Consider the following 27,932-nt stretch of genomic DNA (forward strand, 5'->3'; position numbering starts at 1 on the left):
GTAGCTGCCAACTACTCAAATTCTCTGTTAGAAAGCAGAAAATCTTACCACAATATGGATGGATCCAAGGTTTAGTGCCAAAAAGAAAAAACCAAAGCAACACTATATTACTAATGTCAGTTGCAACCATGGGATTGGAGTGACTTGAGAATTCCACAAATTTTTAAGACAATTGGAGTCTGGTTTTGACTAAAAGAAATAATAGTTGCAGTCATAATTATATAGTATCACGAAATTAATTTTTTAATAATTGGCACTATTTTTTTTTAAATAACTGCATGACGTTTACACATTTCACGACTATACATAATATTATTCTTTGATTAATCTCATGCAACAGTAATTAGAAAGGGAGGGAGAGAGGGTTTTGAAGGAGAGAGAGAGAAGGGAAGATATCGAAAAGATAAAATGTTTAATAAGCTACATGTGGATGTAAAGTCTATTTTTTTGTAACTCTTATATCACCTCTTCATTGGCCGGTGTAAAAATAAGGAAGTCACTTAATCGACTGTGAGTTTTTCTCATTTGAATTATGTTTAGAAATAAAATGTGATAAGATACAATGAGATTATGCAAAAATTTTATATCTCATTCCATGCTCCAAACATGCTCTTAGTTTTACCTCTTGAAATTCTTACCAATTCATGTAATTTCTTAGATTTTCCAATTGCATTAATGAAATCCTTTAATTCATATATTATTAATTTGTATTTCTAATTGTACAAAAGGGAGTCTTCACAAAAGAAAAGGTTGAGATGAATACTGTAAAATAGTTTCATATATTAGAATCTTTCAATTATTTTGCTATTTAGTTTTTTAACATAATCAACACTTTTTTTGAGCTTATAATCAATACCTTTTATTTGGTTAAAAAAAAAAAATAGTTTTGGTATATATTTTGAGTAACGAGGTTCAGAGACAGAGAAAGTCAAAAAGTCTCTCTCAAGCTCTTCTGGGCTCTTGGCTTTTGGATTGTCTTCCGAAGCCTATCACAGAAGAAATTGCGAGGGGACATGACATTAGCGGCAGGGATCGGATACGCCTTGCTAGCGTTAGGCCCCTCTCTATCTCTCTTCGTCTCTGTCATCTCCAAGAAGCCCTTCCTGATCCTCACTGTCCTTTCTAGGTACGCTTCCATTTTGCTAATTCTTCCCCTCCTTTGTCTTTTATATGCACGTGTCTTTGATCTTTTTTAATTTTCTTTCTCGCTGCAAGTTTTCCCGAGAATTCACGAACATAGAAGAAAGTTAGGGGTCCTCGAACCCGAGAAAGCTTAAGAATCGGCTCGAGGGATAATTATATCGGAAACCAAACAGAGTGGTAGCTAATTATCTGATATGTAATAGCTAATTCGCTAGAGGGGGGACAAATTTGGTGAATAGTATGTGGCAGTTTTAGTGCGATTCTTTTTCAAAATAATTTATGAGTTCATTGTATTTGTACATTGATATCCGTGTGAAACTGAAGTAGTGATTCTCTAATATAGTTAATGAGGTACCTTCCTCTTTCTACAAAAACAAATAAATAAATATTAAGTAGTACTTGGTAATCTGTCTAGTATGGTGCTTTGTTAGACACTAGAATGGAAATATGAGCACCGAGAGAGGGAGAGATTTAAGTGGCTAACATTAGTATTTAGCTTCCTGGATACCACCCATATATGCTTCAAATGATGACTATATATCAATACATGTATTTGATACATTTACAACCCTTTTTACAATCTTTTATACACCCATGTTTTAAAATGAGGGTATTTATGTAAAATGATGTTACTTTTGTAAGTTATTTTACAAAGGGTTGTATGTCTATCATTTTTCATTTAATATATGCTTCAGATCATGAGTATATGCATGTATATCCGCAGGCACAAATATATACAGTGTATATTGTATATATGCACTTCTGTATCACTGTATGTTCTATTCATGTTGCACAAAAGCTGTGAAATTTCTTTCAGCCTAATTATTGTGTAATTCAGTTTCTTCCTGGTCAGTAGGAAGTGAAACAATTTGGAACCCTTTCTAGCACAAGTTTTATCTGGCATTGCGTTGGATTGATGTGACACCCCGTTTTTATGTGTATTTTCACTAAAGGAATATTTTAATTTAATTAATATAATAGTTCTTTTATTTTAAATTATCGGATTTTAATTGGATTTTAATTGTTGTTGAATTTAAATTGCTGTTTAATTTATTTTAGCTTGTCTTTGGATTTAAAATTAAATAGTTTGTTTTTACTAGTTAATTATTATATTTTAGCTTTACGTTGTGTTTAAAATATTTTCTTAGTTTTATTGCTTTTAAACTTATTTTCGTTGGATCAGTTGTTGGACTCCAGAGGTGAGGATTGGACCTCATTTCTTTTCTTTTCTTTTTCTTTTTCCCTTTTTCCTTTTCTTTTCTTCTTTTCTTTCTTTCTTTTCTTCTTCGTTTTCTTTCCGTTTTCCCCCTTTCCCCGTGCGCAGCTCCTCTCTTTTCTCCTTCCCGTCGCCGCCACTTTGACCGCCCAATTCTCCGTCATCCGGCCACCGTTTAGTGCACCTCCACCACCATTCTCTTCCCCTTCCACCAGAGATTATCCCCACCAATTTTTAGAGCCATCGGACCAGCCGTTAGCCTTCGAGAGCCGCCGGAAGTCGCTACACCTGCTCTATTTTTGCCCCTGTTGCCGGTTGCTTTCGTAGCCCAGAACCGCCGTTCGCTGGCGGCGTGGCCTACACCACCCACCCAGTTTTCTTCCCCTCTCACCGGTGAACATCCCCACCAAGTTTCACCTCCATCCGAGCCACCGTTAGCCACCACGAGCTCCTCCAAGTCATATGGTTTTTCACCGTTTTCGGCGCCGTCGCACCACCTCCGGCCACCATCTCTTCACAGCTTCTTCCCCTACCTCTTGCCGACCTAAACCACCCATTTCCGGCCTCGATCCGTTGCCGGAGCAGCTCCCACGAGCTCAACTCCGTTCAGCCCCTTTTTGGCCTTCGACGGCCATTTCCACCACCACCCACGGCCAAAACTCATTTCCCTTAGTTTCATAAATATCTCAAGGCCATTCCCTATCAATCCCGAGCCTTGGTTTGTCCCCGTTCAAAAGTGGGTATTTTACAACCCATGGCCACAGTGTAAATTACACTGTTATGTTGCTTTTCGTCCGCCGTTTGTAACGCTGCGAGCTTTCAAAAAATACCATATAGCGCTGTAAGTATTTTTGAAACTCTACTTTTAGATTTAAATATATTTTGCTCATTCAATAAATATTTATCTGTTGGTTGGCTGATTCCGGACTGAGTCCGAGGAGTTCGGGGGTCGGATAGATGGAGGACGGAGTTGCTTGTTTTATTGATTTATGGTTGGTTGATCGTTTTGTGCATTGAAATCGCATGTACATGGTGCATGCGCATGCGTTTTATTTAATTTGAGAAAAATCTGTTTTATTGGTGTAAGTGGATTTTCGGATGCGTGTGTATCACGACCCCAAGCCGGGATGTGATATTATCTCGGTGGAGCTCCTCTGGTCACTCGGGAGCGGAATAAACTGAGTGACGTCCCCTGAGTTGTCGCTGGGCGACGACGGGAGCGGGGGCTAGGGGATGCTTGGCTACGAATGCGCTGGGCGAGGAACCGGGCATTGCTCTAGGCACCGACTCCGTGGCCCTTCGCTGGCGAGGGCTAGAGGATGCTTGGCTACGAACTCGCGGGGCGCGGAACTGAGCATCGCTCGTTAGGTGTCACATGCGTGGTCGTAACCTACGGTGTGGCACTGGAGCCAGGGTGTGCAGATGACCCCTAGGGGAGGGTCATGGTGCATACGGATTAATTGAATAATGGTTTGAGATGGATATGGGCCAAATTTGACTTTTGGCGTGATATTTGGAAAGGGTTTGTTTTTAGGCCAAATGGAATTTTTTGCGTGTGGCAAAATATGATTTTATGGGTTTTGCGCATTGGCATCACTTCATGTATATTGTTTGAGTTCTATATGTTTTTATCTGGTGGTGTTTAGATTTTACTTACCTGCGGCACCATTTTGGTTCCGTAGATTTTGGTGCAGAGATCGAGGATGAAGAGGAGGAGGCTAAGCCCGAGAACGCGGCCCCGCCGGGGTGCTGAAGTTTATGCTTTGTATTTAGTTTTAAATTATGTTTGTGTCCTGTAATATTTTAATATATATGTTTTGAACAGCTTTGTGTTAAATTAAGAAAAATTCTGGTACTTAGTTATATGACTTTGCTATCCGCTGCGTGTTCCTTTGTGCACATTTGTTGCTTTTGCACACATTTAGCACACGTTGTTAGGGTGGTGACCCGTGATGTCATCATCCGGACGTCTCGATTTCCCCGTGTCCGTGCGTGGGGATTTGGAGGCGTCACAATTGAACTAGCTTCTTCCTAAAGGAATTCTATTGAAATAAAGAGAATATTATCTTCCTGTTCTACCAGTTATTAAGAAACTTTTTTTAAGTGTAATGAGGGACTGCCATCATACTTTGAATTTATACAAAAATAAATAAATAAATAAAGATAAAAAGAAAAAGACTGTAAAAAGAGACAAGAAGGAAAGAAAAGGATTATCCCCATGCTGGCTTTAACATAATCTGTTAATATAGCCCTCTTGTTTGTTGCATGCAGTACACTGTTATGGCTATCAAGTTTGATAGTGCTGTCGGGAGTGTGGAGGGGTTTTCTTCCTCTCAAATCAACATCTAGGTGGCCCTATGGACTACTTATATTCACATCCATTGCTTTTCAAGAAGGGCTTCGGGTTCTTTTCTGGAAAGTCTACAAGTAAGCTCATATCTTGGTGTTTCCTTCCTATACATTTTTTTTTTTGCAAGTTTATGTGAGTTTGAGCTATTCTTTGTAAAATGATGCAAACAGAACACGTTCTTCCTCTTTTGAAAACATGTAACGCTAGGTTGCTGAAATTATTTCTCTTTTGGGGTTCATGGAGGTTTGAGTTCTCCTTTTTTGTTTGCATATGCCAAATTGAGATACATGCACATGCTATTTATTCATATGTGCTTGGATGAGGCTTTATTTCTTTTGTGAACTTGTATTTACGAATAAAAAGTGGGGCTTTAAGGTTTTTTTTTTTTTTTTTATTTATTTATTTATTTTTTTTATATAAGTTAATCAATTTTATTAAAACTACAAAGGGGCACATCCCAAGTACATGGTGCATACCAGTGAGAGCTCCCAGCTAGAAAGAAGAGGGAAATTAGGAGGACATAGAATCAATATAACTAGAAAGGAAACTATTCTAAGCCAAAATCTAGATAGAGTTTTTAACATTATGGCTCTGAGCTCGTCGACTGTCTTCTTGCAATCTTCAAAGGTTTGAGCATTAGGTTCATTCCACATGCACCGCATCGGATATAAAGCGACCATTCGCCAAACTCTTACGTTGAAACGATCTATATCTTGACTTCTCCAACAAGCCAACAAATCTAAAAACCTTTAGGGCATAATCTGCAATGCATGGTAACCATGCGTGAACAGACTACTTGTGCCAAATAACCATGTGTGGTAAAAAGTTCTCGACTAAAAGTTATTTCTTTTGTATGGGGCCCTCCAAAATGTATTCTCTCCACTGCCTCTCAACCTAGTGGAGTAGAATAGGTTGAAAGATAAGGAAAAAAACTCCAATTGCCAATCTTGTGCTTATCGAGTAAAATTGGTATTCTCTTGTTTGGTGTTATTATAGAGTTGCCAAAATTGTGCCACTAATGCCTCCTTGTAAAGTCTAAACAACTCCAGGAAAGCAGCCTTGAAGGATTGATCACCACACCAAACATCGTGCCAAAATATGATCTTAGCTCCATCGCCCACCTCAAATCTGATAAATCTAGAGAATATTCCCTGACCGTTCCGTTTGTTTTTTCATACGCCAACCCCATTAGACCTGCTGACTTCATTATAGCGCACCAATCACCCTTATATTGCCATACTGGACCTCATGCTCTGGATTTGTTCTTTGTGCATGAAGTGATAAATTTGGATTTCAAAATCATTGCCGGTTAAAGGAGATAGAAGAGCTCAGAATGTGGAAGTTATTGGAGAAAATGTTTGGATTATTTTTATTAAAAAGCTTGACAGTGAAGAGTGGAGAGAGAGGGTGGGAGGGATGAATGTGCAAGAAAGTTTAGATATATTGACTATTTTGAAAACCTAAGAGTAAGTTCTCATCCACAAGGCTAACATATGTTAGTAATTTAAAATATTATCTGGAATCTATTACCGGCACATACTCACCAATTTGTGAACGCGAGGGAGTTCAAGGTATTTTGTTACCATGTATGGTGAACTTGGTTTGGTAAGCCAATGTAGTCTTCATTTTCAGATTTTCTATGGCAATATTTTGCTTAATGGAGCTGTATTTATCTGAATGCTCTGCAGTTTTTTTTTTTTTTGCTCATGTTCTCTTACACCCAACTGATGCCACAGTCAGTTAAACCTGTTGATGGTTATAATATGTCAATCGTTTCCCACTCTTATGCCTTCCTAGTGTTAGATGTGCTTTTGTTTGCTACAAATAACAAAGTTCTGTTTTAATGTTTTGTGAAACCTAAAGAATCTGACTCCTAAATTTACTTATAAAAAAAAAAAAGAATCTGACTCCTAAATGCTATGTATCATTTAATTTTCAATACTTAAATTAATTTAGTATTTAAAAAAAAATTAAAATAAAAAAGTTCTGATTTGGGCTATCAACTTTTTAATGCTCTTAAACTTCTCTGCACAAAAAAAGGCTCTTAAATTTTTCCTTCTTGTCTGGACGATAACCTCTCTCCTTGAAATTTAATTGTTGCTCTTCTTTCCTGGTACTGATATAATTTATATTTCTTCTTGCATGAGTTTTGATATTTATAGTAACATTTGTTGGAATCCTCTACCTATCACAAGGGAGAAAGGAAGAAAAGGAATCCATTATATATGCTAAAATCTTAATCCATAGGGATGGATTTTTTTATTGGTCTGCTTAAATGCGGTTTTCTGATGGGATCTGGTGCATTAGTCTGGTATATCGATAGGGATGCTTTTAAACCATATTTTGTCTGTATTATATTCATCGGGGATGGATCTCTGCGCATTTCTTCTCTCTCTCTCTCTCTCTCTCTCTCTCTCTCAGCTTAACTTCTCTGGTGGTTTTACATAGGCGGTTGGAGGATTTGTTGGATGATTTTGCTGACAGAGTCTCAAAGCCACGCTTATATCAGACAGATAAGATGGAAATTGCTCTGGGTAAGATCTGTATAAGTTTCACTATCCTACCTGTTTAATCTCATGGTTGCTTTCTGACAAACACATATACCAATAGCTTACCTTTGAGCAGGCCTTGTGATGATATTTTTCTTCTTGATTGGCATAAAAAATTCAAAAGCCCGATTTTCAGACATAATCTCCACCATCTATTTTGGATGCAATTTTGGCAGTGTCTGCTTATTGCTTTTTGTTGCTTATTTCCAACAAATAGTTGGTTGCTAGATTATTGTTCATTATTTTTTTTTTTTTTCAATAACTGGATTGTTATATGTCAATTACCTGGTTATTTCATTACAGGTTAAAAAAAAAAAAAAAAGCAATTTGTATTTGTTAAAGTAATTATGGAGGTTTTAGATTGGTTGAGCATTATGTACTGGCAAAAATCCAAAGTTTGGCTCTGAGTAGCAGGACCTAAGCAATTTTGATAATTAAATTGAAAAAAATATAACATGGTTTCTTGATGAAAAGACTTCAAGAAAAATAGAGGGTCACATAGTGACTTTTAACTAAGAGGATAAAAAATAGAGGGTGTGGGGTTATGCGACTCACGAAAACAGCTGAAACGGCGGAATGACCAACATAGCCACCTCCACAAACTGTATTTGCAATTTAAGAAAGTCTTACAATCAGTATAAGTGAAAGTGTGCTTTTGTAGTTTTATATAAAATATCAGTTCTCACTATTGTCTAGGCCATGTATTTGTGGTCACTACCTAAGATTATATACGTTGGGATTGCATTTTATTGGTTATGTTAGCATAAAAGTCAATACATAACCCCAAGGGGTTGGCCCAAATGGTGAAGGTCTTGGTCTTGGGGTATCACTCCCTTCAAGATCCAAGGTTCAACACCTCATGGGTGCAAACAATCCTTTGGGGCCACACTCTCTGGTGAAAAACCAGCTATTTAATCAGTTGTGTAGAGAAACTTTCAAGGGTGCGATACATGGGACCGGGGTTTACTCTGTAGGGGTGGGCCCGAAGGGCCTTGCCTTAGAGAGGTTCCCCGACATTAAAAAAAAAAAAAAAAAAAAAAAAAAAAAAAAAAAAAAACAACAACAACAACAACAATACATACATACTTGTGCTTTCGTTGACATTGCTTTTGGATAATTTTTTATTCAACCATATACTTATTTTGATTATGACTCAAATATCATGGTTGTGTATATTTTGTAAAGAACAAGAGAATTAAAATGCAACATTTAAATTTTATGGTATAATATAATAGCAAATTGAGTTAATAGGCTATTATTACTATATTGCTTCTTTGTTTTTTATTTTTTGAAAATATTTTATTATATTTTTTGGATTCTATGTTTTAAAAACTTTCACGTTACTTCAATTAGGCACACACTAGTGCTTTGCGCCTAGGATCTAGGCAGCATTTGCACTTAAGTGCACTTGACACTTTCACCAATACTAGACATGCTATTAGTTAGATATGTATGATCGTAGAACAGAAATGAGGTTAGAAAGATTGCTAAGATTCTAAGACTATTGTTTCCAGGTTTAGATGTTTCATGATCCTTTTCTTTTATAATATTTTAATATATTAAAAACAAGCACGAAAAGGGGCACAATCCTATTGCAAGAGAGATATGTAAGAGAAACACCTTGAAAGAAAATCTATCATCCTAAACAAGTGATAGTAAACTCCAACAAATATGAAACTATTTGATACATTCTCAAATGGTGATTTCCAACCTTCGAAAGCGCATTTAGGATGGTATTATAGAAAAGGTGGAATGACTTGTTGCAAGGCGGAAGCGGCTTTACTTTTCCAAAGGTGGGCATATTGTACTGACCAAGAGGACTCTCACTTTTTGGTCAACCTTTGAAAATTATCTTCCCTAAGCTGTATCATTTATTATTGTAAAACACTTGTAAATTTCAAACGGCATTACCCAATGGAATGTAACTTTTATCAAAGCGGCCCATGATTTGGGAATAAAGATGTTCTCTTTGTTCTTCAACAAGTTGTAATGGAGGTGATGATCTAATATGTTGAAGCTCATCCAAAAACATATTTTTATGGTTAAATCCTATTTCAATGTGCTTATCTCTTCTATTGGCTCTTCATTTCTGTGGAAGTGTATTTGGAGAAACAATGTGCCTTCAAGGATTGCTTTTTTGTTTGGTTGGTGGCACTACGAAAGATCCTAATCATTTATATGGAAAGGGACACAGTTTGGTTTTGAATTGGTGTACCTTGCGTAAACAAAATGGGGAAAGCATCAATCATCTTTTGCTGCATTGTGAGTTAGTTATGGAGATATGGATGACGATATTCAACACTTTTTTGATTTAGTGGGTTAGCTCCAACGAGTGGTGGAGTTGTTGGCCTGTTGGCTAATCCAAGGCCACAGAAATTCAGTTGTTTGGAAGATGGTCTCCTTATGCTTAATGTGGTGTATTTGGCAATAATGCAATGTTTGAACTTTTGAAACATGAGAAAGGATGGTGTTAGAGTTAAAAGCTACCATCTTTAGCACCCTCTATATTTAAATGGCTGCTCACCGTGACTTTATATCTCTTTAGTTTTCTAGACTTCAAAGACTTTTACTCTTTTTCTTCATTTTGTTACTTGGGTGTTTCCTCTTGCATACTCCCTATTCACTTGGGTTGCGCCCCTATGCACTTGTAATGAAATGCATTAATTATTAAAAATGGTCATTTTCAACAACATGGTGCTAAAAAACATGTACCATATGTCACAATAGTTGCACAGGGCTTTAAGTTAAGACCAGTAAGCTTGTTGTCCCTCTCGTAGATACATCTGAATTAATGCATTACAATCACTCCCCTCCACCTTGCTCTTTTTTCCTTTTTTTCCTTCGGGGAAATCTCTCTGAGACATTACATTTTGTACATAGTGACTCAACATCTTCTCTTTCTAATGTACCTTGTGCTATTTCAATCAATTGTATGCAGCTGGTGGTTTGGGTCATGGTGTGGCACATGCTGTGTTTTTCTGTCTTAGCCTCTTAACACCAGCATTTGGTCCAGCTACGTTTTTTGTGGACAGGTGCTCTCAGCTACCATTTTTTCTTGTTTCTGGTGAGTTTGCTTGCCTTATCATTTTCTCATATGTGTCATATATCAAAGCATTACTTGAACTTAATTTATGATAGTAAATCTGAAAATTTTTGGTTGCTATGGGGGTTTTTTGACTAACAATGACTGCCCTATGTATTGCAGCAATCATTGCTCTTGCATTTGTTACCATTCACACTTTCTCCATGGTCATTGCATTTAATGGATATGCAGAAGGGAACAAAGTGGACCAAGTTTTTGTTCCTGTAGTTCATCTTGTAGCAGGAATGGTGGTAAGAACCTGCTCTTTACAAATCCATGCTGTAAACTCGTTAAACAGTTATAAATTTAGAACTCAGTAACCATCTGCCGTAACTACACATGAAAATTAGTCTTGAAACATAGATTGAGCTTCTATGATTGGATGTAGATAGAATTACCCCTCTGACTAGACCCTGAAATTGGAATATCTAGAGAATAAATAGCCATTGTTTTCCCATCTTGGGTTCAAATGGTTTAACTTGGTTTGTTCAGAAGTTATGATTTATTGTAGAGGCTTCATATTTTTTTCAAAAATTTCTTAATGAAAGCATGTAATTATAAGCTGTCTTGCTAACCAAAAAAAATCTCTGTTTTGCCTGCTCTGTTCATATGCCCTAGCAATAACGCAACTCCCGGGAATAGTGAAATTCTGACCGAGGGATACGTTGGAGTTGGAGTACCTGATAAAATGTTTGCCTTTCCAGGAATTGACTTGAACGTAGCTTCATGAGTCGTAGTGTAAACTTCATGTTAAGTGCTGACATATATCTTGGTATGATCTTTGGATTGTTTGCTTTTGAACCTAGACTGACTCAGATTTAAATTTGAGGGTAAGTTTTGGTTTTTAATTTTAATTTGGAGAAGGGTTACAAGCGTCTGGAACAGTTTTCCTGAATGGTCAGTTGGACAAGTAAAAAAAAAAGAAAAAAGAAGCCATTCATAGAGACTCCCAATTAACAATAATTATGAGAGTGGGCCAACACCTCTCCACCCCCTGGCCCTCCTTTTCTCTCTGCTTCCCTGACACCTGTACTGGTTATAAGATTCAATATTGTCCTATGTAGAATAGAAGGAGATTTACTGTAAAAGTGTTTCAATTGGAATTGTGGTAGTAACAAATAAGACGATAGTTGTTGATCACTGGTGGTGTAGGTAGGACACGAGCTCTCTCATGGCATGATTCTTTTAAGTTTAAACTTTCATGACTTCAATTGTCTGGATTGTGGAATTTATTGTGGCCACGGTGGGCCCTGGTAATGGTACAACCTGACTTGAACTTGAGGGCTAAAAGAAGTACGAATGCTTAATCTATAGTTGAGACCCAATCAAGAGATGTTTGTGAACAGAAAAATCAAGAGCAAGTCTAATTTAAAACAAAGTAAACGAGTCTGAATTCAGGTGTTGATTTTTTCTGCATTATAATATCATTTTTGAATTCTTCAAATCACTTTAAAATTGTAATTAGTATCTTTGGACTAATTGCTGTACTTGTGATTTGGATAAATTTGCTGAGTCCCAGTTGTTTTGCTTTGGATCATGTTGGGGGTATGGGAAACCTTGCTCCAATGCTTCTCGAGTTTATATTGATTTTTGGCAATTACGGCTGGAATAGATCTAACTAATTTTTGCCTCTCAGACACTGGTAAATTTTGCGTCAGGGGGTTGCATCATCGGTATACCTCTCCTTTATTTCATTGCAAGCTTGACGTTGATTCATTGCGGAAAGATGGTCTGGAGAAGATTGACAGAAAATCGGAGCAGACAGGGAAACTAAATGCAGGCACCATCTTTTAAAAAGTCTTCATTGCTGCTGATCAAGGTTTATTTTGTATTCAAGAATTTCAACTAATCCAGAAAGCAAAAACTAAAACATCAATATCGTCCAATTCCAGGTTAAAGAGTGTGTGTAGTGATCGCTGAAAAATTAGTCGTAACTTGTGTGTAATTTTGTTCCATCTGTTGACGCAAATAACCAGTAATTTACTAGCCCCCCCTATTTTGGTAACAACTATACTAGCATGTTTAGCAAAAACATCCCTAAAGAAAAAACTAGCTATTGCCAAATCTCCTCCTCAATGCATTCTCGACCACCTCCTTCCCCTGCAACTGCCGACGTTGCAGAACAAAACTACATCCAGACTCAATTGACGCACTACATGTCTCAGTAGCAGCCGAAGCTCAAACAGGCCCCCCGACCCCCACTCCAGTCTCCGCGACCCAAATATCATGAAATCAGATATTATGAAACTTGCATCTGAAACGGCTACTACAGAAGATGCGTTCTGGATGCCCCCTGCTTAAATTATAGCAGAATCGAGAAGCATGAGCATATGTATTCAAACTTCTTCAATAATTTGGCATTAATATAACCAGAAACATACAAGAATAACATTATCAAATCATACGACCAAGGCAGTGTCTGTACATGATTATTATTGAACAAACAAATCTATGGATCCGAACGTACGTAGAGCTTATACCTACATAATTAGGAATTAAAGCTCCAAACCAATAGAATAAGATAGAATACTGCACCAAAGGGAAAGGGCTTGTTGGGGTGATGGAAGTTTTTCAATCACTACAGATCAAACAAGAAAAGATCTTGTGCACAAAGGATTTGTTGTGTGATGATGATGATAATGGAGGGGACGTGGCGCATTCAACAATCTCCTCCTCGTCTACTCCACTTGCCCTGGCTTTCTCACACTCGTTCAAGAATTTCTTGAATCCTTCTTGAACATAATTAGCACCCACGGCAACAGTCATGTTTTCCACTAGTTTGTCAGGGTAGATGTCCTTTCTATGGTCCCCATTCAATACTGCAGCCAATTGTACCATCTCTTCTTGAAAATCGCTCAGTTTTGCATCTTCTTTTGGTCCACTCTCTCGCAGCTCCACAGGTTCCCCCAAACTAACTGGAATATATATTTTATGAATCAAAATTAATATATATGGTCTCTAGTGTTGGTGTCAATTAAATATGTAATGAAGGTTTACCTGGACAATCTGTTCTTGGTCCATCTTTACTCAAAACAACATCAAAAGTGCCCGCCCATGCATCGCGCTTTGTTAGGAATTCTTTGAGGTTGAAAATCTTTTTGACAGTTGCTGCAATCGAAGAATGCTCGAACTCTGACGTGGGATATGGCCCTGATGGCCCATGCAACACTGCATTTTGATCATCAACGTACGGCTTCTATTTAATTATAATTTGCAAAGCTAATTTAAAAAAATCATAATTTTAATAAGGAAGAACAAGACATTGACATCATGAACTACTTATGCATGTATATTCTTAATTAGTTATATAATAACTTAGAACAATTTAATGAATGCTCAGGCGCTCATGAACATATTATACCTGTACCACGCTCAATCCATGGAGAAATCAAGAGGGTCGGAACCCTAACACCAAGCCGGTCGAATTTGAAGTTATATGGTGCCGGGCCAACAATGTCATCGGGGCTAGGGACTCCGGTCATAGGCGTCGGAACATGGTCGTAAAAACCACCATGCTCATCATATGTAATCACGAACAAGATTTCATTCCATTGTGGGCTTGCTCTTAAGGTTTCATACACTTCCTTGATGAATTTCTGACCTACTGAGACATCATGAGAAGGGTGGTCATCATTTGCAGGTATGGATAAAAGGTCGAACCATCTTTGTTCAATCACAACATAGTTTGGCAATTTTCCCTCCTCGCAGTGCTTCTTGAAGTGTAGATCAAAGTCATGGAAGTGTGCCAAGTATTTCAGTTTTCTAAGATTCCTGGAGATCACAGTCAAATCATTCGATTAGAAAATGGAAATGGTATACATTCCTAAGTGGCAGGAAATTAGAGAAAGAAGATACCAGGGTGAGTATTTGATTAATGAACATTTTCCATATTTTTCCTTCATCGGTGGTAACAAATCATTCAAATGCGTACAAAACAAAAGTTCATTGCCAAGCAATTGGATTACTCTAAAACTCTTACTTTCCATCAATTTAATTAGATGTATAATGACAATGCATAACAGTCTCCTTTCCCCTTGTATTATGCGAAGGACTTAAGTACATAAGTACGTCGTTTTACAACAGTTGAAAGTACTACTCGTTTTAGAACCTATTTCTATGTTTTCATTTTTCCTAACTAAAGATCACGAGAAAGAGAAAGTAGACCTCTCATTCAGCAGTCCAAACCACCAAAGTGCAACACAAACCAAACTGCCATGACTTTTGGCCATAACAATACGATACCCGGACTATATCAAAACTGCTAAAAACAGCTTCCCGTTGTAGGGAATGGACGGATACCAAGTCATTAGTAGGGCTGAGCAAAAATCCGAAAATCCGACTCGACTCCGCCTCCGACAAGTTGGAGTCGGAGGTTTTTCCCGGTGGGAAGTCGGAGTAGGAGGCCAGGCAGATCCGACTCCGACTCTGCTCCGATCCGACTCCGATGCTCCGCCTCCGACTCTCTATTCCGACTCCGCTCCACTAATGTACATATTTTATAAATAATATATGTGTTTTTCTATATATTAATCATATAAATATAAATATAATAACATATAATATTAATGTATAAATACTAAAATGCTTAAAAACATGTAACATTATAATACTAATGTATAATATAACATATAACACTAATATATAAATAATAAATTTATAATAGCATTTAATACTAATGTATAAAAATTAAAATTGATTATATAGATTTTATATAACTATATCTTATATATTAACATCATTAGTTAAATTCAATAATATACTAGTAATTCGCACTAGTTATTAGGTATAAACTTATAGTAAATAAGTTAATAAATATTAATAATTTACTATATACTAATAGACTAATAGTATTAGACTATTAGTATATAGTAAATTACTAATATATATAATAGTATACTATTAGTTATATATATTAAATTAATATCTTTAAGTTATTATCTATTAGTACTAGACTACTAGTGTAACTAGTGTTAATATGTTATCACATATTATTAGTTACTAGTTATTAGACTATAGTAAATAAGTTAATAATTATTACTAATTTACTATATATTAATAGACTAATAGTATTAGTATTAGTGTATTACTAATATATATTATATATATAATAGTATACTATTAGTTAATATATATTAAATTAATATCTTTAAGTTATTATCTATTAGTACTAGTGTAACTAGTGTTATTACATATTATTAGTTACTAGTTATTACATCTAGTTATTATTAGTTATAGACTATAGTAAATAAGTTAATAAATATTATTAATTTACTATATATTAATAGACTAATAGTATTAGTATTAGTATATTACTAATATAATATATATATATAATAGTATACTATTAGTTAATATATATTAAATTAATATCACAATATAATTACATAATTATTAAATATATTCCCTTGGATATAAAAACAATAAAAAAAATTTGTCAAATTTCTAATATATAACTAACTCTCTAAGTTAGTAATAATTAATAAAGTAATAATTAACTAGTGATTTTTTTAGTGAGTTAATTAAATAATACACATTAAATTGTTACTTAATTTTATTTTTACTCACTTATTATTTATTAATTTATTTTTATTGTTTAGAAGTTGAATTTAGAAGTAGAAAGTGGTAAACGGCGCCGTTATTAGAAACTGGGTTGCGTGAAACGGCGCCGTTTAAATATCTGTCACTGAAACGGCGCCGTTTGGGGTTAAAATAGCCCCGAATGGCACCATTTCAGTGCTTTGTATTACGTTTTTTCCCCCCTTCTTCCCTCCCCTCCCCTTGCGCCGAATCGCTCTCTCACCTCTCATCTCAGATTCTCAGGCTGTATTAGGTTTTCGTTCCCCCCCCCCCTCTTCTACCCCGATTCCCTCCCCTCCCCCTGCGTCGAATCGCCCTCTCTCACCTCTCATCTCAGGCTGTATTAGGTTCCCCCCCTCGCCCCCCCCCCCCCCCCCCCCCGCGATTCCCTCCCCTCCTCCTGTGCCAAATCGCTCTCTCTCACTCTTAAGAAATCAGAACCCTCACCCTCATTTGAACCGTACGCAACAGGCTGACGTCCTGTAACCTATTGTCGTGCCGTCCTCTGACCTCCATCGCCCCTTCTTTGCAAAACCGAGGTCTCTCTCTCTCTCTCTCTCTCTCTCTCTCTCTCTCTCTCTCTCTAATTACATAACAAAAAGCCTAACTCCAACTCCGCTCCGACAAGTCGGAGCGGAGTGGGGTGTAAGCGGAGTCAGAGTCGGAGGTCGGATTCGGCCTCCGACAAAGTCGGAGTCGGAGGAGGCCAAATCCGACTCCGGTTGAATCGGTGCTTAGCCCTAGTCATTAGTCCTACATCCCTCTTTTAAAATTTTATTTTTCTAGTGTTCTACTAGCTGAAATAGGATGTTTGTTGGAGTCTCCTAGCCATTTAACTCTTGGATCTTATAATTGTTTTAATGTATATGAAGTTATTTCATTCGTTATGTTATCGGTTAGAGCCAAATTCATAAATTTCAACGAAAGAACTGTAGGCACTACTAATTCATGGCTCAGCCCTATACGGCCGTCCGATGCTCCGTCAATTTTAGATAGTTTCTACTAATCCTTTATGGTATGGAATTCAACCTAAGTACGTGTGGAGGTGATGATCTCTATTCCTCATTGCATGCGTGGCCTGTTGTCTATAGGGCGATCTCTTCTTCTATGACATGATTGCTTAGAGAGGTTATTAAAAAAAAAAAAAAGAAAAAAAAAAGAAAAAAAAAAAGTAAAAGAAAGAAAGAACAACCCACGAGTCACGGCCAATGGCCTAGGACTTCAGCACCAATACAATACCATCACAATTCCTTAAACCGCATAACTTCAAACTTCAAGTATCACACGTACGTAAGCCCTAGGGCTATATATGCCTAAATAAACCAACACTAGGGAAAAAATTGCTTCTCGTAGATGAATATTTGTGAAGAGTTAGGTTGCATGCATGAGAGGAAGCATGTTTTTCTTTTCTTTTCGGATGCTATGATGCCCTCTAAACATACCCTCCAAATCATGTACTCCCTAGTGTATTTTGATTTTTTTTAATGTTAAAAAAACACATGCACACAAATTCACTAAAACATTTAAAAAAATAAAAAAAATAAAATACACTCTGAGCATATTTGGAGGACACCCAAGCATTTTTTCCTTTCCTCTAGGTCATGAACAGAACAGTTAGGGGTATAAAAAAAAAATTGATGAATCAGTAAACCGGACTGAATCGACCTATGGGTTTGGTCTGGTACTAAGTTTGGTTCGGTCCATTACCAGTTTTATTTTTCTTAAAACCGATTAAAATTGGTCTGGTTCAGATTTTTCTTTTTCTAAAACTGGACCAGTTCATATATATATTTTAATTTTTTATATTGTATATAATTCTTATATATAATATATAATTATATATAAAATAGTTTTGTATGGTATGATAAATTACTAATTAATATAATATTAACTTTTAAAATCTTATATCACTATAGTTTATTGTATTAATAGTTATACTAATATTATATAGTGCATATTAATAGTTAAACTAATACTATATTAATATATATTATAACAATATAATATATCACTATAATCTATAATACAATTATAATATACTACAATATATTATTACTATAGTATTATATATTATAATATACTATATAATATAGTATATTAAAATCGGAAAACTTGATCGAACCGGATCAAAACTGATAAAACTGAAAAAACTGGTTTATGGATATAATCGGTATGGCATTAGTTCTTGAAAATGAAAAACTGGTTCAAACAAGTTTGGTTCCAAATTTTATTCAAAACTGAAACAAACCGAACCAATTGCACCCTTATGAACATTATTATAAACAGTAACAAAAAGCTAATACGTCCGTTTTTTCCTACGTGCTTCCTCCCGTGTGCCTGTCATTTTTCAATTCTAAATTCCATGAAAATTTAAAATTAGAGCAACCAATCGTGTGTGTTTATATTCCTTGCGCATTTGTACTAATGTTGGAGCGACATCCCACATGTAGACTAGGGCATAGGATAATTTAAGGAGCCATCATGACCGGTAAGGAACCTTAACAGACGAGACTTATCTCGTTAGAGGTTCATGCCGATTAGATATGTCTTGTAGAGACACCTTGGCCGGTAGGACACTATCAACTCCGATGCTGTATTCTCGAAGCCGGAGACTTCACCATACAGGTATGAATTGCAAATTATCATGCATTTGATTTAAGTGGGTTTGGGTGTTAGTGTTAAGGAGAATTGTGAATAGTAATAAAAAGTAAATAAAAAATAATAATAAAATAATAAATAGTAATAACAAACAGGTAAAAAATAAAGAATAATAATAAAAGTAGGTGAAAAATAATAATAAAATAATAAATAATAATGAAAAGTATTGACTTAACACCCAAACACAACATAAGAGAACACAGCTTCTCTCCTACTAAGGATCCCCCACTCATGAGATCACTCAAGGTTGATTCTCTTATTGCAAGTGATCGAGTAGGCGTTATAGGAATCGAGGAAAATCACATCAGCAACTTTCGTAATCAACAAAAAGTTGTAATAACCCATAAATTTTTGGAAAACTTTTCACCCTAAACTACAACCACTACTCCTTTGTTTCTTTTAAAAAATCATTTTCTACTCTAAATTTAAGTCGATTTGGTTATATAAAAATTAAAATATTTCATTTCATATAATTATTATAATTTTTTCAATTTTTATATAAAATATAATAAGTAATTTAATTTTTTTAAATTTTAAAATAAAATTAATATTAAAAAATATTTCTTCTTATTTAAACCGTATAACCAAAAGATTAAAAAAAAAAAAAATGTAACTTCCTTACAACTTTGTTTTGTCTTATCAATCTTTCCTTCACTCTTCTTTGTTTTGTCTATTCTTGGCAACCACAACATTAAAAGGGATGCTGACTTTTTGATTGAAGGTGAAAAACAATTATTTAAGATTTATGATATTTCTCCATTATGAAATCACAATAACATTACATTTGTACATTATTTTAAAACTAATATTCATAAAAAAAATAATTTATTTAAGAAAGAATAAGAAATACTTAAAGATTAATTTAGATAATGAGTTAAAATGAAATGAATTGAGATAAAAAAATTAAAAATTAAATAAAATTTTATTAAAATATTATTTTTAAAAAATTAAAAAAAAATTAAATTATTTATTATATTTTATATAAAAATTTTAAAAAATATAACAATTGGATGAAATAATTTAAAATGAATAAGAAAGATTTTTTTTTAATCAAGCGGGGCCTTAATAATTAAATTTATAGGCGGCGATGAAATTCATGAGCATTAAAAAGGAAAACCGCCTTATTATAATAATATAATCATGACTGGTTACTTACGCCAATTACGCATCTAAACGTGCAATTAATCCGCATAGTACAGCTGCTACCCTATCACATCATGCTAAGCCATCGCTGGTGGGGCCATCGGTAGGCTTATGATTTTTGTTTTTTTCTAAATCCTCTTTTAATATTTTTATATATTTAAAAAATATATAAAAATTTATAATAATATTAAATAATTTTTTTTAATCATTAAGAAAAAAGTCCAACGATAACCTCCGACAAGAGTCACCAGCAGCAATGGCTCAAACATTTCCTCTATCACTATCATTTTTTTTAAGAAATTTATTATCCATATATTTTTCAATTTTATTTAATAATTAAAAATAATTATTAATAAAATTATATATATTTTTATTTTTTTAATAATTAAAAATATTAAAAAATAATAAAATAAGTAAAATAAGTAATAAATGGGTAACGACAAACAAAAAGTACACATGCAATGATGCTGATGATAACTCATCAATCGCTTTAACAACTAGAAAATTTCAAGTAGCTATGGTAGCCGCCCTGCAATGACTGGCGGGCCGTTTAGTATAAATTTTATTTTTTATTTTTATATTTTTTAATATATTTAGATATTTTCAAAAAATAAAAATTTATACTAAGATCTTAAAAGTATTTATTTAATAATTAAATAATTTTTTTTAAAAAATTAAATATTTAAACAGTCAAAATAAGAAAATAAACTCAAAAGTCATATTTTCCAATTTCAAGTCTACTATATGATCACATGCAAGTATATATTTTGAAACTGATCTATTCACAACGTAATATAATTAGACCTTACACAATTTAAATAAAATAAGATGAAATATTTTATTAAAAGTAAAATAAAATATTATTATAATATAATTTTAATATTAATTTTTTTTAATTTAAAATTAAAAAAAATTATAATAATTAGATGAAATAAAATAAAATAAAACAGTTTGATATTTAGTATTCAAACCTGGCCTTAGGTTAAAAGGTAATGGAAACTTTAATGGTTCTCGTGATGATGACTACTCTTCTTCTCTCAATGGAATTAATTTATCTTTGAATATAATAATCTACATACTTAAGACAAATTCTCTCAATGGAATTAATTATTTTTGTTTGTTTTATTTGAAGAATATATAGTCCCGTACGGGACATGAGCATGAGTCTCTCTCTCTCTCTCTCTCTATATATATATATATAGAGAGAGAGAGAGATATCTGGCTGGATTGTTCGAATTGTGTTATAATATTCTTTTAGGATTGGATCGACCATGGTTTCAACCAGCCATTGTATTTGAAACAAGGTCGATCTGATCCATTATTGTAGGCTCAAACTACTTAGATTCTATATTTTAAGTGGGAAACCAGGAATATTTTAGTCCAGAAACCCAAAAGCTAGCTAGGACTTTCATGTGCCTTCCTGACCCCATGAGTACTACTCATCATACTGATTAATAATAATATCACTTGAAGATAATATTCATGCATGTTAGTCAATTGATTAATCTGATAATTGACAATCTCCAATATGAAATCTCTTTTGGTTGTTCACCAAACCTAAAAGGACTACTACTACTCTCAGCTACCCAATTACATATTCACAATCATTTTCATTTTAAATTAATAATATTTTTATTAAAATAATTTATAAAAATAATGATAGAAGTATTATTATTTTATCAAAATATATTCTCGTTTTAAAGCATGATTATTAGGGTTAGAGTAGGATAAAGAGTTGTGTTTATCATTAATCTTTAATAAATTATTTTTATTTTTTATTTGATCTATATATATACATATATAATATGATTTAGGCCATATTTGAAACTTGAAATTCAGTTTAATTTTAAACTGAATCTAACATCCAAATACTCAACTCTCAAATTATAAAATTCATTTTATTTCAAAATCTCTTTATACATACGATCCACAATATTTTTCTAGTTGGTGTGGTAGACTTTCAGGTTAATATCTATGTAGCTAGCTAGAGTATTTCCCAATTATAAATATATATCAATGTGTTAATATTGATGCTCTTTCAAAAATTACCATATTATTATTTCATTCAGAAACAGCACTCACTTCATTCATAGATTTTCTATTAATTTGAGGTTGTCTCCATTAGCAAGCGGCTCATGTGAATGACATTTTTTTTAAATATTTTCAGCATAATTAGTCAAAAGCTTTAAAAAATACTAAAAAATGAGAAGAAAACAGTTAAAAACAAAAAATCTAGAGATTGTGGTTAAAAACATATAAATAACTAAATAAATAAACAACCTTAAATATTTAATGAAAAAATCGTTGAGATTAACGTTGTTACCTACCTGTAGTAAAGGGTGGCCGGAGGGTATTGATAATAGATCCCAAAAGTAAGACCAGCTTCATGCACCGATTCAAAGATGGTCTTCTGAGGCATCCCTGCAATCAGCAGCTTTGTGTCATTGCCGGTCAGCCCGTGCGACGTTGCCGAATGCACGTACTGTCGGTTGGGCTGCGTCGATGCCGGAATCGACGCGAACCACCTGTCGCACACCGCGAACTCCGCCGCCAACTCCTTGAAAACAGGCACCTTGTCCGGTAAGAACCCGTTCATGACCGTCTCCGACAGTCCCTTCTCCGTTCGCTCCGCGTTTTGAGCGAACCCTTTCATTTCCGGAGCCAGGTTTTTGGCGGCGGACTCCTCCGTCCAGGGCTCGCCGAACACTTGCTCGTAGATGGCTTGGAACGAGTGGCCGGGGTTCGGGACCACGTACCCGGATTTATCACCATAGTAGATTACCGCGGAGTTAGCAGGATCGGTTGTTGAAATTGGGTTAGACTGATCTTTTCCGTCTACGCCGTTTATTTCAGGGTTGAGGGACTTCATCCATCCCAGGATGTGATCGAAGGAACGGTTTTCTTGGACTAAAACAACGATGGTTTTGATGGGGTAGGCTTCGCCGCTGCCGCTGCTAGATTCGGCAGCCATTGAATAGATCTGTGGGTGGCTATATATATATGGTGGGTTTCTTTCGAGGTTTTGCTGCTGTAAATCAGAAATTCTGGAGCTAGCTGGGTCTCGGCTAGCTGCTTTTATAGGGAGAGGGAGAGGAATCAATTAGTAAATTACAATTACGAGGAAGGAAATGGGAAAGGAATGGAGGAAGTTTTGGTGGGGAAAGAAAGTGAAATTAGTTCACGTAAATAGAGAGGTTTGTATTTCGTATGGGAGACCACTTTTATATCTATTTACATCTCTAACTGCTTCGATTTTGGAAGCACTCATTCATGGCCAGCAAAACATGTTGATAGCTTGATGTAGGTGCACGTTGATCACGCGAAAGATTCCCTCTAATTGTACTTTCCTGAATATATATATAGGGAAATGATATCCATAATTTTACATTACATATTTTATATATTAAAATATTTTTTTTATTTTTTTATTTTATTTTATTCTTATTAAACTAATTAAATTATTCTATTTATTATCTACACACTACATATTTATTATGAAAAAAATGAAAAAAAAATTAAAATAAATATGATGTGTAAAGTATGAGGATGACAAAAATTTTTTTTCCATATATATATATATATGACTTATCTTTATGGTTGTCGTGTTTTTGGGTACGCTAGTAAATTAATTTTTAGTGAGTATTTTATTATTATTTTTTATTATTATTAGTAGGAAGATAATAAGTCTATTATTATTTTTTACTGATTATTTGAAATCCCTTCAATATCTAAATATATCATAAGAGTAACACTTCATGCAATCATAAAATACGTAAATACTATATAATTATTTTAAAAAATAGTAAAATCTATTATTAAAAAATTAATTTTTTTATATGAGTCTCATATTTACTTATTTTAAAAAAAAGATTATACAATATTTGAGCACTTTACAAATACTGCAAATATCATTTCTCTATCTTTAAATATATCCTATTACCTCCGTTTAATGTTATATTCACTATAAGAACATGAAATTTCTCTTACTAAAGTCCCAGCTGATGAGCTTAATTTTAATTATATTCAGCAGTATTTTAATGACACTGTAAAACTTAGTTTTGATCAACCTCTGGTTATCAATAAAAGAAGAAAATATTTTGTTGGTAGTAGATCTTTTTTTACATCTGAAATCCTAGAAAGAAGAGACCTAATATTGATTTAGAATAATTTAATCTTTTTTGTTAAAACAACAAGATCATTTTATTTAATAATATCTAAAAATAGGACAAATGTTTTCAGTGCTCATCAACAAATTTTAAAAATAGATTTTTATTTATTTATTTTTAAATCATTTTTTAATATTTTTAAATATTTAAAAAAATATAAAAAATTTATAATAATATTAAATAACTTTATGTTAACCATTTAAAAAAAAAAAAAAAAAAACCCAGCAGTGACTCCAACTAGAGTCACCAGCGGCAGTGGCTCCAAGTAGAGCCACCAGCGGCAGTCGCTACGCGTTTCCCCTATTACTATATCATTTCTTTTTAAAAAACGATAAGGTTATTATTTTTTTATTATATTTATTTTTTTTAATTTTTTAATAATTATTAATAAAATATTAATAATTATTTTTTTAATAATTAAAAATATTAAAAAATGATAAAAAAGTAAAATATCCCTACCACTTTATTAGTAATAAATTGGTAGCGACAAACAAAAAGTACACATGCAATGATGCTGATGATAACTCATCAACCTCATTTTAACAACTAGATAATTTCCAGCAGCGATGGTAGCTGCCGCCCGGCAATGATTGGCGGGCCGTTTAGTATAAATTTTATTTTTTATTTTTATATTTTTTAATATATTTAGATATTTTTAAAAATAAAAAAAATATACTAATATCTTAAAAGTATTTTATTTAATAATTAAATAAAAAAATTTTAAAAAAATAAATATTTAAACAGTCAAAATGAAGAGATACATTCAAACGGTTTATTAGTATTTTCCAATTTCAAGTCTATTATATAATCACATGCAAGTATCTATCTTGAAACTTATTTATTTACAGTTATATAGTTCAGATGAGATATTTTGTTAAAAAATAAATAAAATATTATTATAATATAATTTTTAATATTAATTTTTTTTATTTAAAATTTAAAAAAATTATAATAATTAAATAAAATGAGAATAAAATGAAATAATTTAATATTTAATATACAAATCTGGCCTTAAATTAAAAGGTAATGGAAACTTTGATGGTCCTCATGATGAGGACGACTCTTCTTCTCTCAGTGGAATTAATTTATCTTTGAATATAATAATCTACGTACTTAAGACAAATTGAATTAATTATTTTTGTTTGTTTTATTAGGAGAATATATAGTCCCGTACTGGACATGAGCATGAGTCTCTCTATGTATATGTATAGACAGAGTACTTCTATACTCACCGAAAGCCATCCCGAATAAAGATTTTGAACAATATATTTTTATTTTATTTTTTTATATATATTTTTAATCATCATAAACATTTAAAAAAATCATAATATTATTTAAAAAAATTTTCTTAATTATTAAGTAAAAAAAATGAAATCGGGACACATGTTCGAGACACTTTTTCGGTAGATATACTGTTTCTGATATAGATATCTGGCCGGATTCTTCAAATTAATTGTGTTATAATATTGTTTTAGGATTGGATCGACCTGCATGGTTTCAACCAGCCACTGTATTTGAAACAAAGGTCTCCATTATTGTAGGCTCCAACCACTTAGATTCTATATATTAAGTGGGAAACCAGGAATATTTAGTCCAGAAAGGGCTAGAAGCTAGCTAGGACTTTCATGTGCATAGGGCTGTAAACCGATGCGTCGGCGTCGGTTTCGGCGCCAAACCGAAACTCCACCGACGTGGGAGAGGGGCTCTTTCAACCGGCCGAAACCGATCGACTGGGGAAGAGAAAACCGATGCCATCGGTCTCGACTGCGTCGGCGCGGTCTTCGGTTTGCCGTCGGCGTGTCTGTGACGAAGGAGGGAAGCGGCGCCGTCGTCTGCCATGAAAGTTCTCGGAGGAAGGTTGCAGAAAACCTAGGGAGGAAGAAGGAGACGGGAGGAAGAAGAAGGGGTTGGGACGATTTTAATCTCATTTTGGAACGGCGCCGTTTGGCTTTCCTTTATATTTTTTTGTGTTTCCTGGGTCTAAAACGACGCCGTTTCAATTTTTCATAAGTGAAACGGCGTCGTTTCTATAAGTAATAAAGGAAAAAATATATATAAGAACCGGTCGGCCGGTTCAGCAGTTTTTAGCACAGGAAAACCGAAACCGAACCGGCCGACGTCGGTTTCTATATATTTATCTCGAACGCCGACCGGTTCTTCGCCGGTTTCGGCCGGTTCCGGCGTCCGGCGGCTGGTTTCCTTCGGTGGAAGTCGGTTCCTCGGTTTGGTGTACAGCCCTACATGTGCATATAATGTATTAATATTAGGTAACTAAATGCCTTTCTGTCCCCATGAGTAACACTCATCATACTAATTAATAAAAATATCACTTGAAGATATTGATGCATATTATCAATATGAAATCTCTTTCGATCGGTTTTTCACCAAATCTAAAAGGACGACGACGACTACTACTACTGACAGCTACCCGATTATACATTCACAATCATTTTCATTTTAAATTAATAATATTTTTATTAAAATAATGATAAAAATATTATTATTTTATCCAAATATATTCTTGTTTTAACGCATGATTATTAGGGTTAGAGCAGGATAAAGAATTGAATTTTAACATGTATATCTAAACATATCTAAATTTATTTTAAGTAAATCTTACAAAATTTATTTTATTATATCAACACATTATTATTATTAAAGAATTTAACTCATCTTAATTTAACTCAATATTCGCTCTGAACTTAGTCTTAAATCGATCTGTCCGTATGTATATATATAGCAAAATCTTGAACAGTGATAAATAAAGCCACATGGTGTACATACTTTTATACTTGAGGGTGAAAAGTTTTATACCGGTAAAAAGGACTAGAGATTGTGGTTAAAAACACATAAATAACTAAATAAATAAACAACCTTAAATATTTAATGAAAATATCGTTGAGATTAACGTCGTTACCTGTAGTAAAGGGTGGCCGGAGGGTATTGATAATAGATCCCAAAAGTCAGACCAGCTTCATGCACCGATTCAAAGATGGTCTTCTGAGGCATCCCTGCAATCAGCAGCTTTGTGTCATTGCCGGTCAGCCCGTGCGACGTTGCCGAATGCACGTACTGTCGGTTGGGCTGCGTCGATGCCGGAATCGACGCAAACCACCTGTCGCACACCGCGAACTCCGCCACCAACTCCTTGAAAACAGGCACCTTGTCCGGTAAGTACCCGTTCATGACCGTCTCCGACAGTCCCTTCTCCGTTCGCTCCGCGTTTTGGGCGAATCCTTTCATTTCCGGAGCCAGGTTTTTGGCGGCGGACTCCTCCGTCCAGGGCTCGCCGAACACTTGCTCGTAGATGGCTTGGAACGAGTGGCCGGGGTCCGGCACCACGTACCCGGATTTATCACCATAGTAGACTACCGCGGAGTTAGCAGGATCGGTTGTTGAAATTGGGTTAGACTGATCTTTTCCGTCTACGCCGTTTATTTCAGGGTTGAGGGACTTCATCCATCCCAAGATGTGATCGAAGGAACGGTTTTCTTGGACTAAAACAACGATGGTTTTGATGGGGTAGGCTTCGCCGCTGCCGCTGCTAGATTCGGCAGCCATTGAATAGATCTGTGGGTGGCTATATATATATGGCTGGTTTCTTTCGAGGTTTTGCTGCTGTAAATCAGATATTCTGGAGCTAGCTGGGTCTCGGCTAGCTGTTGTTATAGGGAGAGGGAGAGGAATCAATTAGCAAATTACAATTACGAGGAAGGAAATGGAAAGGAATGGAGAAAGTTTTGGTGGGGGAAAGAAAGTGAAATAATTAGTCCACGTAAATAGTAAGGTTTGTATTTCGTACTCTTTTATATCTATTTACATCTCTAACTGCTTCGAATTTGGAAGCACTCATTCATGGCCAGCAAAACATGTTGATAGCTTGATCTAGGTGCACGTTGATTACGCAAAAGATTCCCTCTAATTGTACTTTCCTCGAATATATATATATATATATATATGACTTATCTTTATGGTTGTTGTGTTTCTGGTACGCTAGTAAATTAATTTTTAGTGAATATTTTATTATTATTTATTATTAATTTTTTAT

General features: G+C 34.4%; 2 protein-coding genes across 4 annotated transcripts; one reads left to right on the forward strand and one right to left on the reverse strand.

Moving 5' to 3' along the window:
- Nucleotides 1–903: 903 nt before the first annotated feature.
- Nucleotides 904–12,348, forward strand: LOC122314282 (gamma-secretase subunit APH1-like). Of its 2 annotated transcripts, none has more exons than XM_043129789.1 (6): nt 904–1,126; nt 4,631–4,786; nt 7,158–7,243; nt 10,197–10,322; nt 10,464–10,591; nt 11,999–12,348. In XM_043129789.1, exons 1-6 carry the CDS (start codon nt 1,014–1,016, stop codon nt 12,044–12,046), a joined length of 657 nt encoding a protein of 218 aa, XP_042985723.1. In that variant the 5' UTR covers nt 904–1,013; the 3' UTR covers nt 12,047–12,348. The 2 variants fall into 2 exon arrangements, with proteins under 2 accessions (XP_042985723.1, XP_042985715.1); XM_043129781.1 differs by having other exon boundaries at nt 905–1,126; nt 11,977–12,348.
- A 323-nt stretch (nt 12,349–12,671) lies between these two features.
- LOC122314273 (non-specific phospholipase C4-like) lies at nt 12,672–27,641 on the reverse strand. Of its 2 annotated transcripts, none has more exons than XM_043129769.1 (4): nt 26,802–27,641; nt 13,702–14,111; nt 13,338–13,508; nt 12,672–13,255 (listed from the first exon to the last, which is right to left on the reverse strand). In XM_043129769.1, the coding sequence occupies exons 1-4, from the start codon at nt 27,443–27,445 to the stop codon at nt 12,912–12,914; spliced, it is 1,569 nt and encodes a 522-aa protein (XP_042985703.1). In that variant the 5' UTR covers nt 27,446–27,641; the 3' UTR covers nt 12,672–12,911. The 2 variants fall into 2 exon arrangements, with proteins under 2 accessions (XP_042985703.1, XP_042985697.1); XM_043129763.1 differs by lacking the exon at nt 26,802–27,641 and adding an exon at nt 22,046–23,037.
- Nucleotides 27,642–27,932: the final 291 nt, after the last annotated feature.

The sequence above is a fragment of the Carya illinoinensis genome, chromosome 1 (assembly GCF_018687715.1).
Source record: "Carya illinoinensis cultivar Pawnee chromosome 1, C.illinoinensisPawnee_v1, whole genome shotgun sequence".
In the NCBI taxonomy this organism is placed as follows: domain Eukaryota; kingdom Viridiplantae; phylum Streptophyta; class Magnoliopsida; order Fagales; family Juglandaceae; genus Carya; species Carya illinoinensis.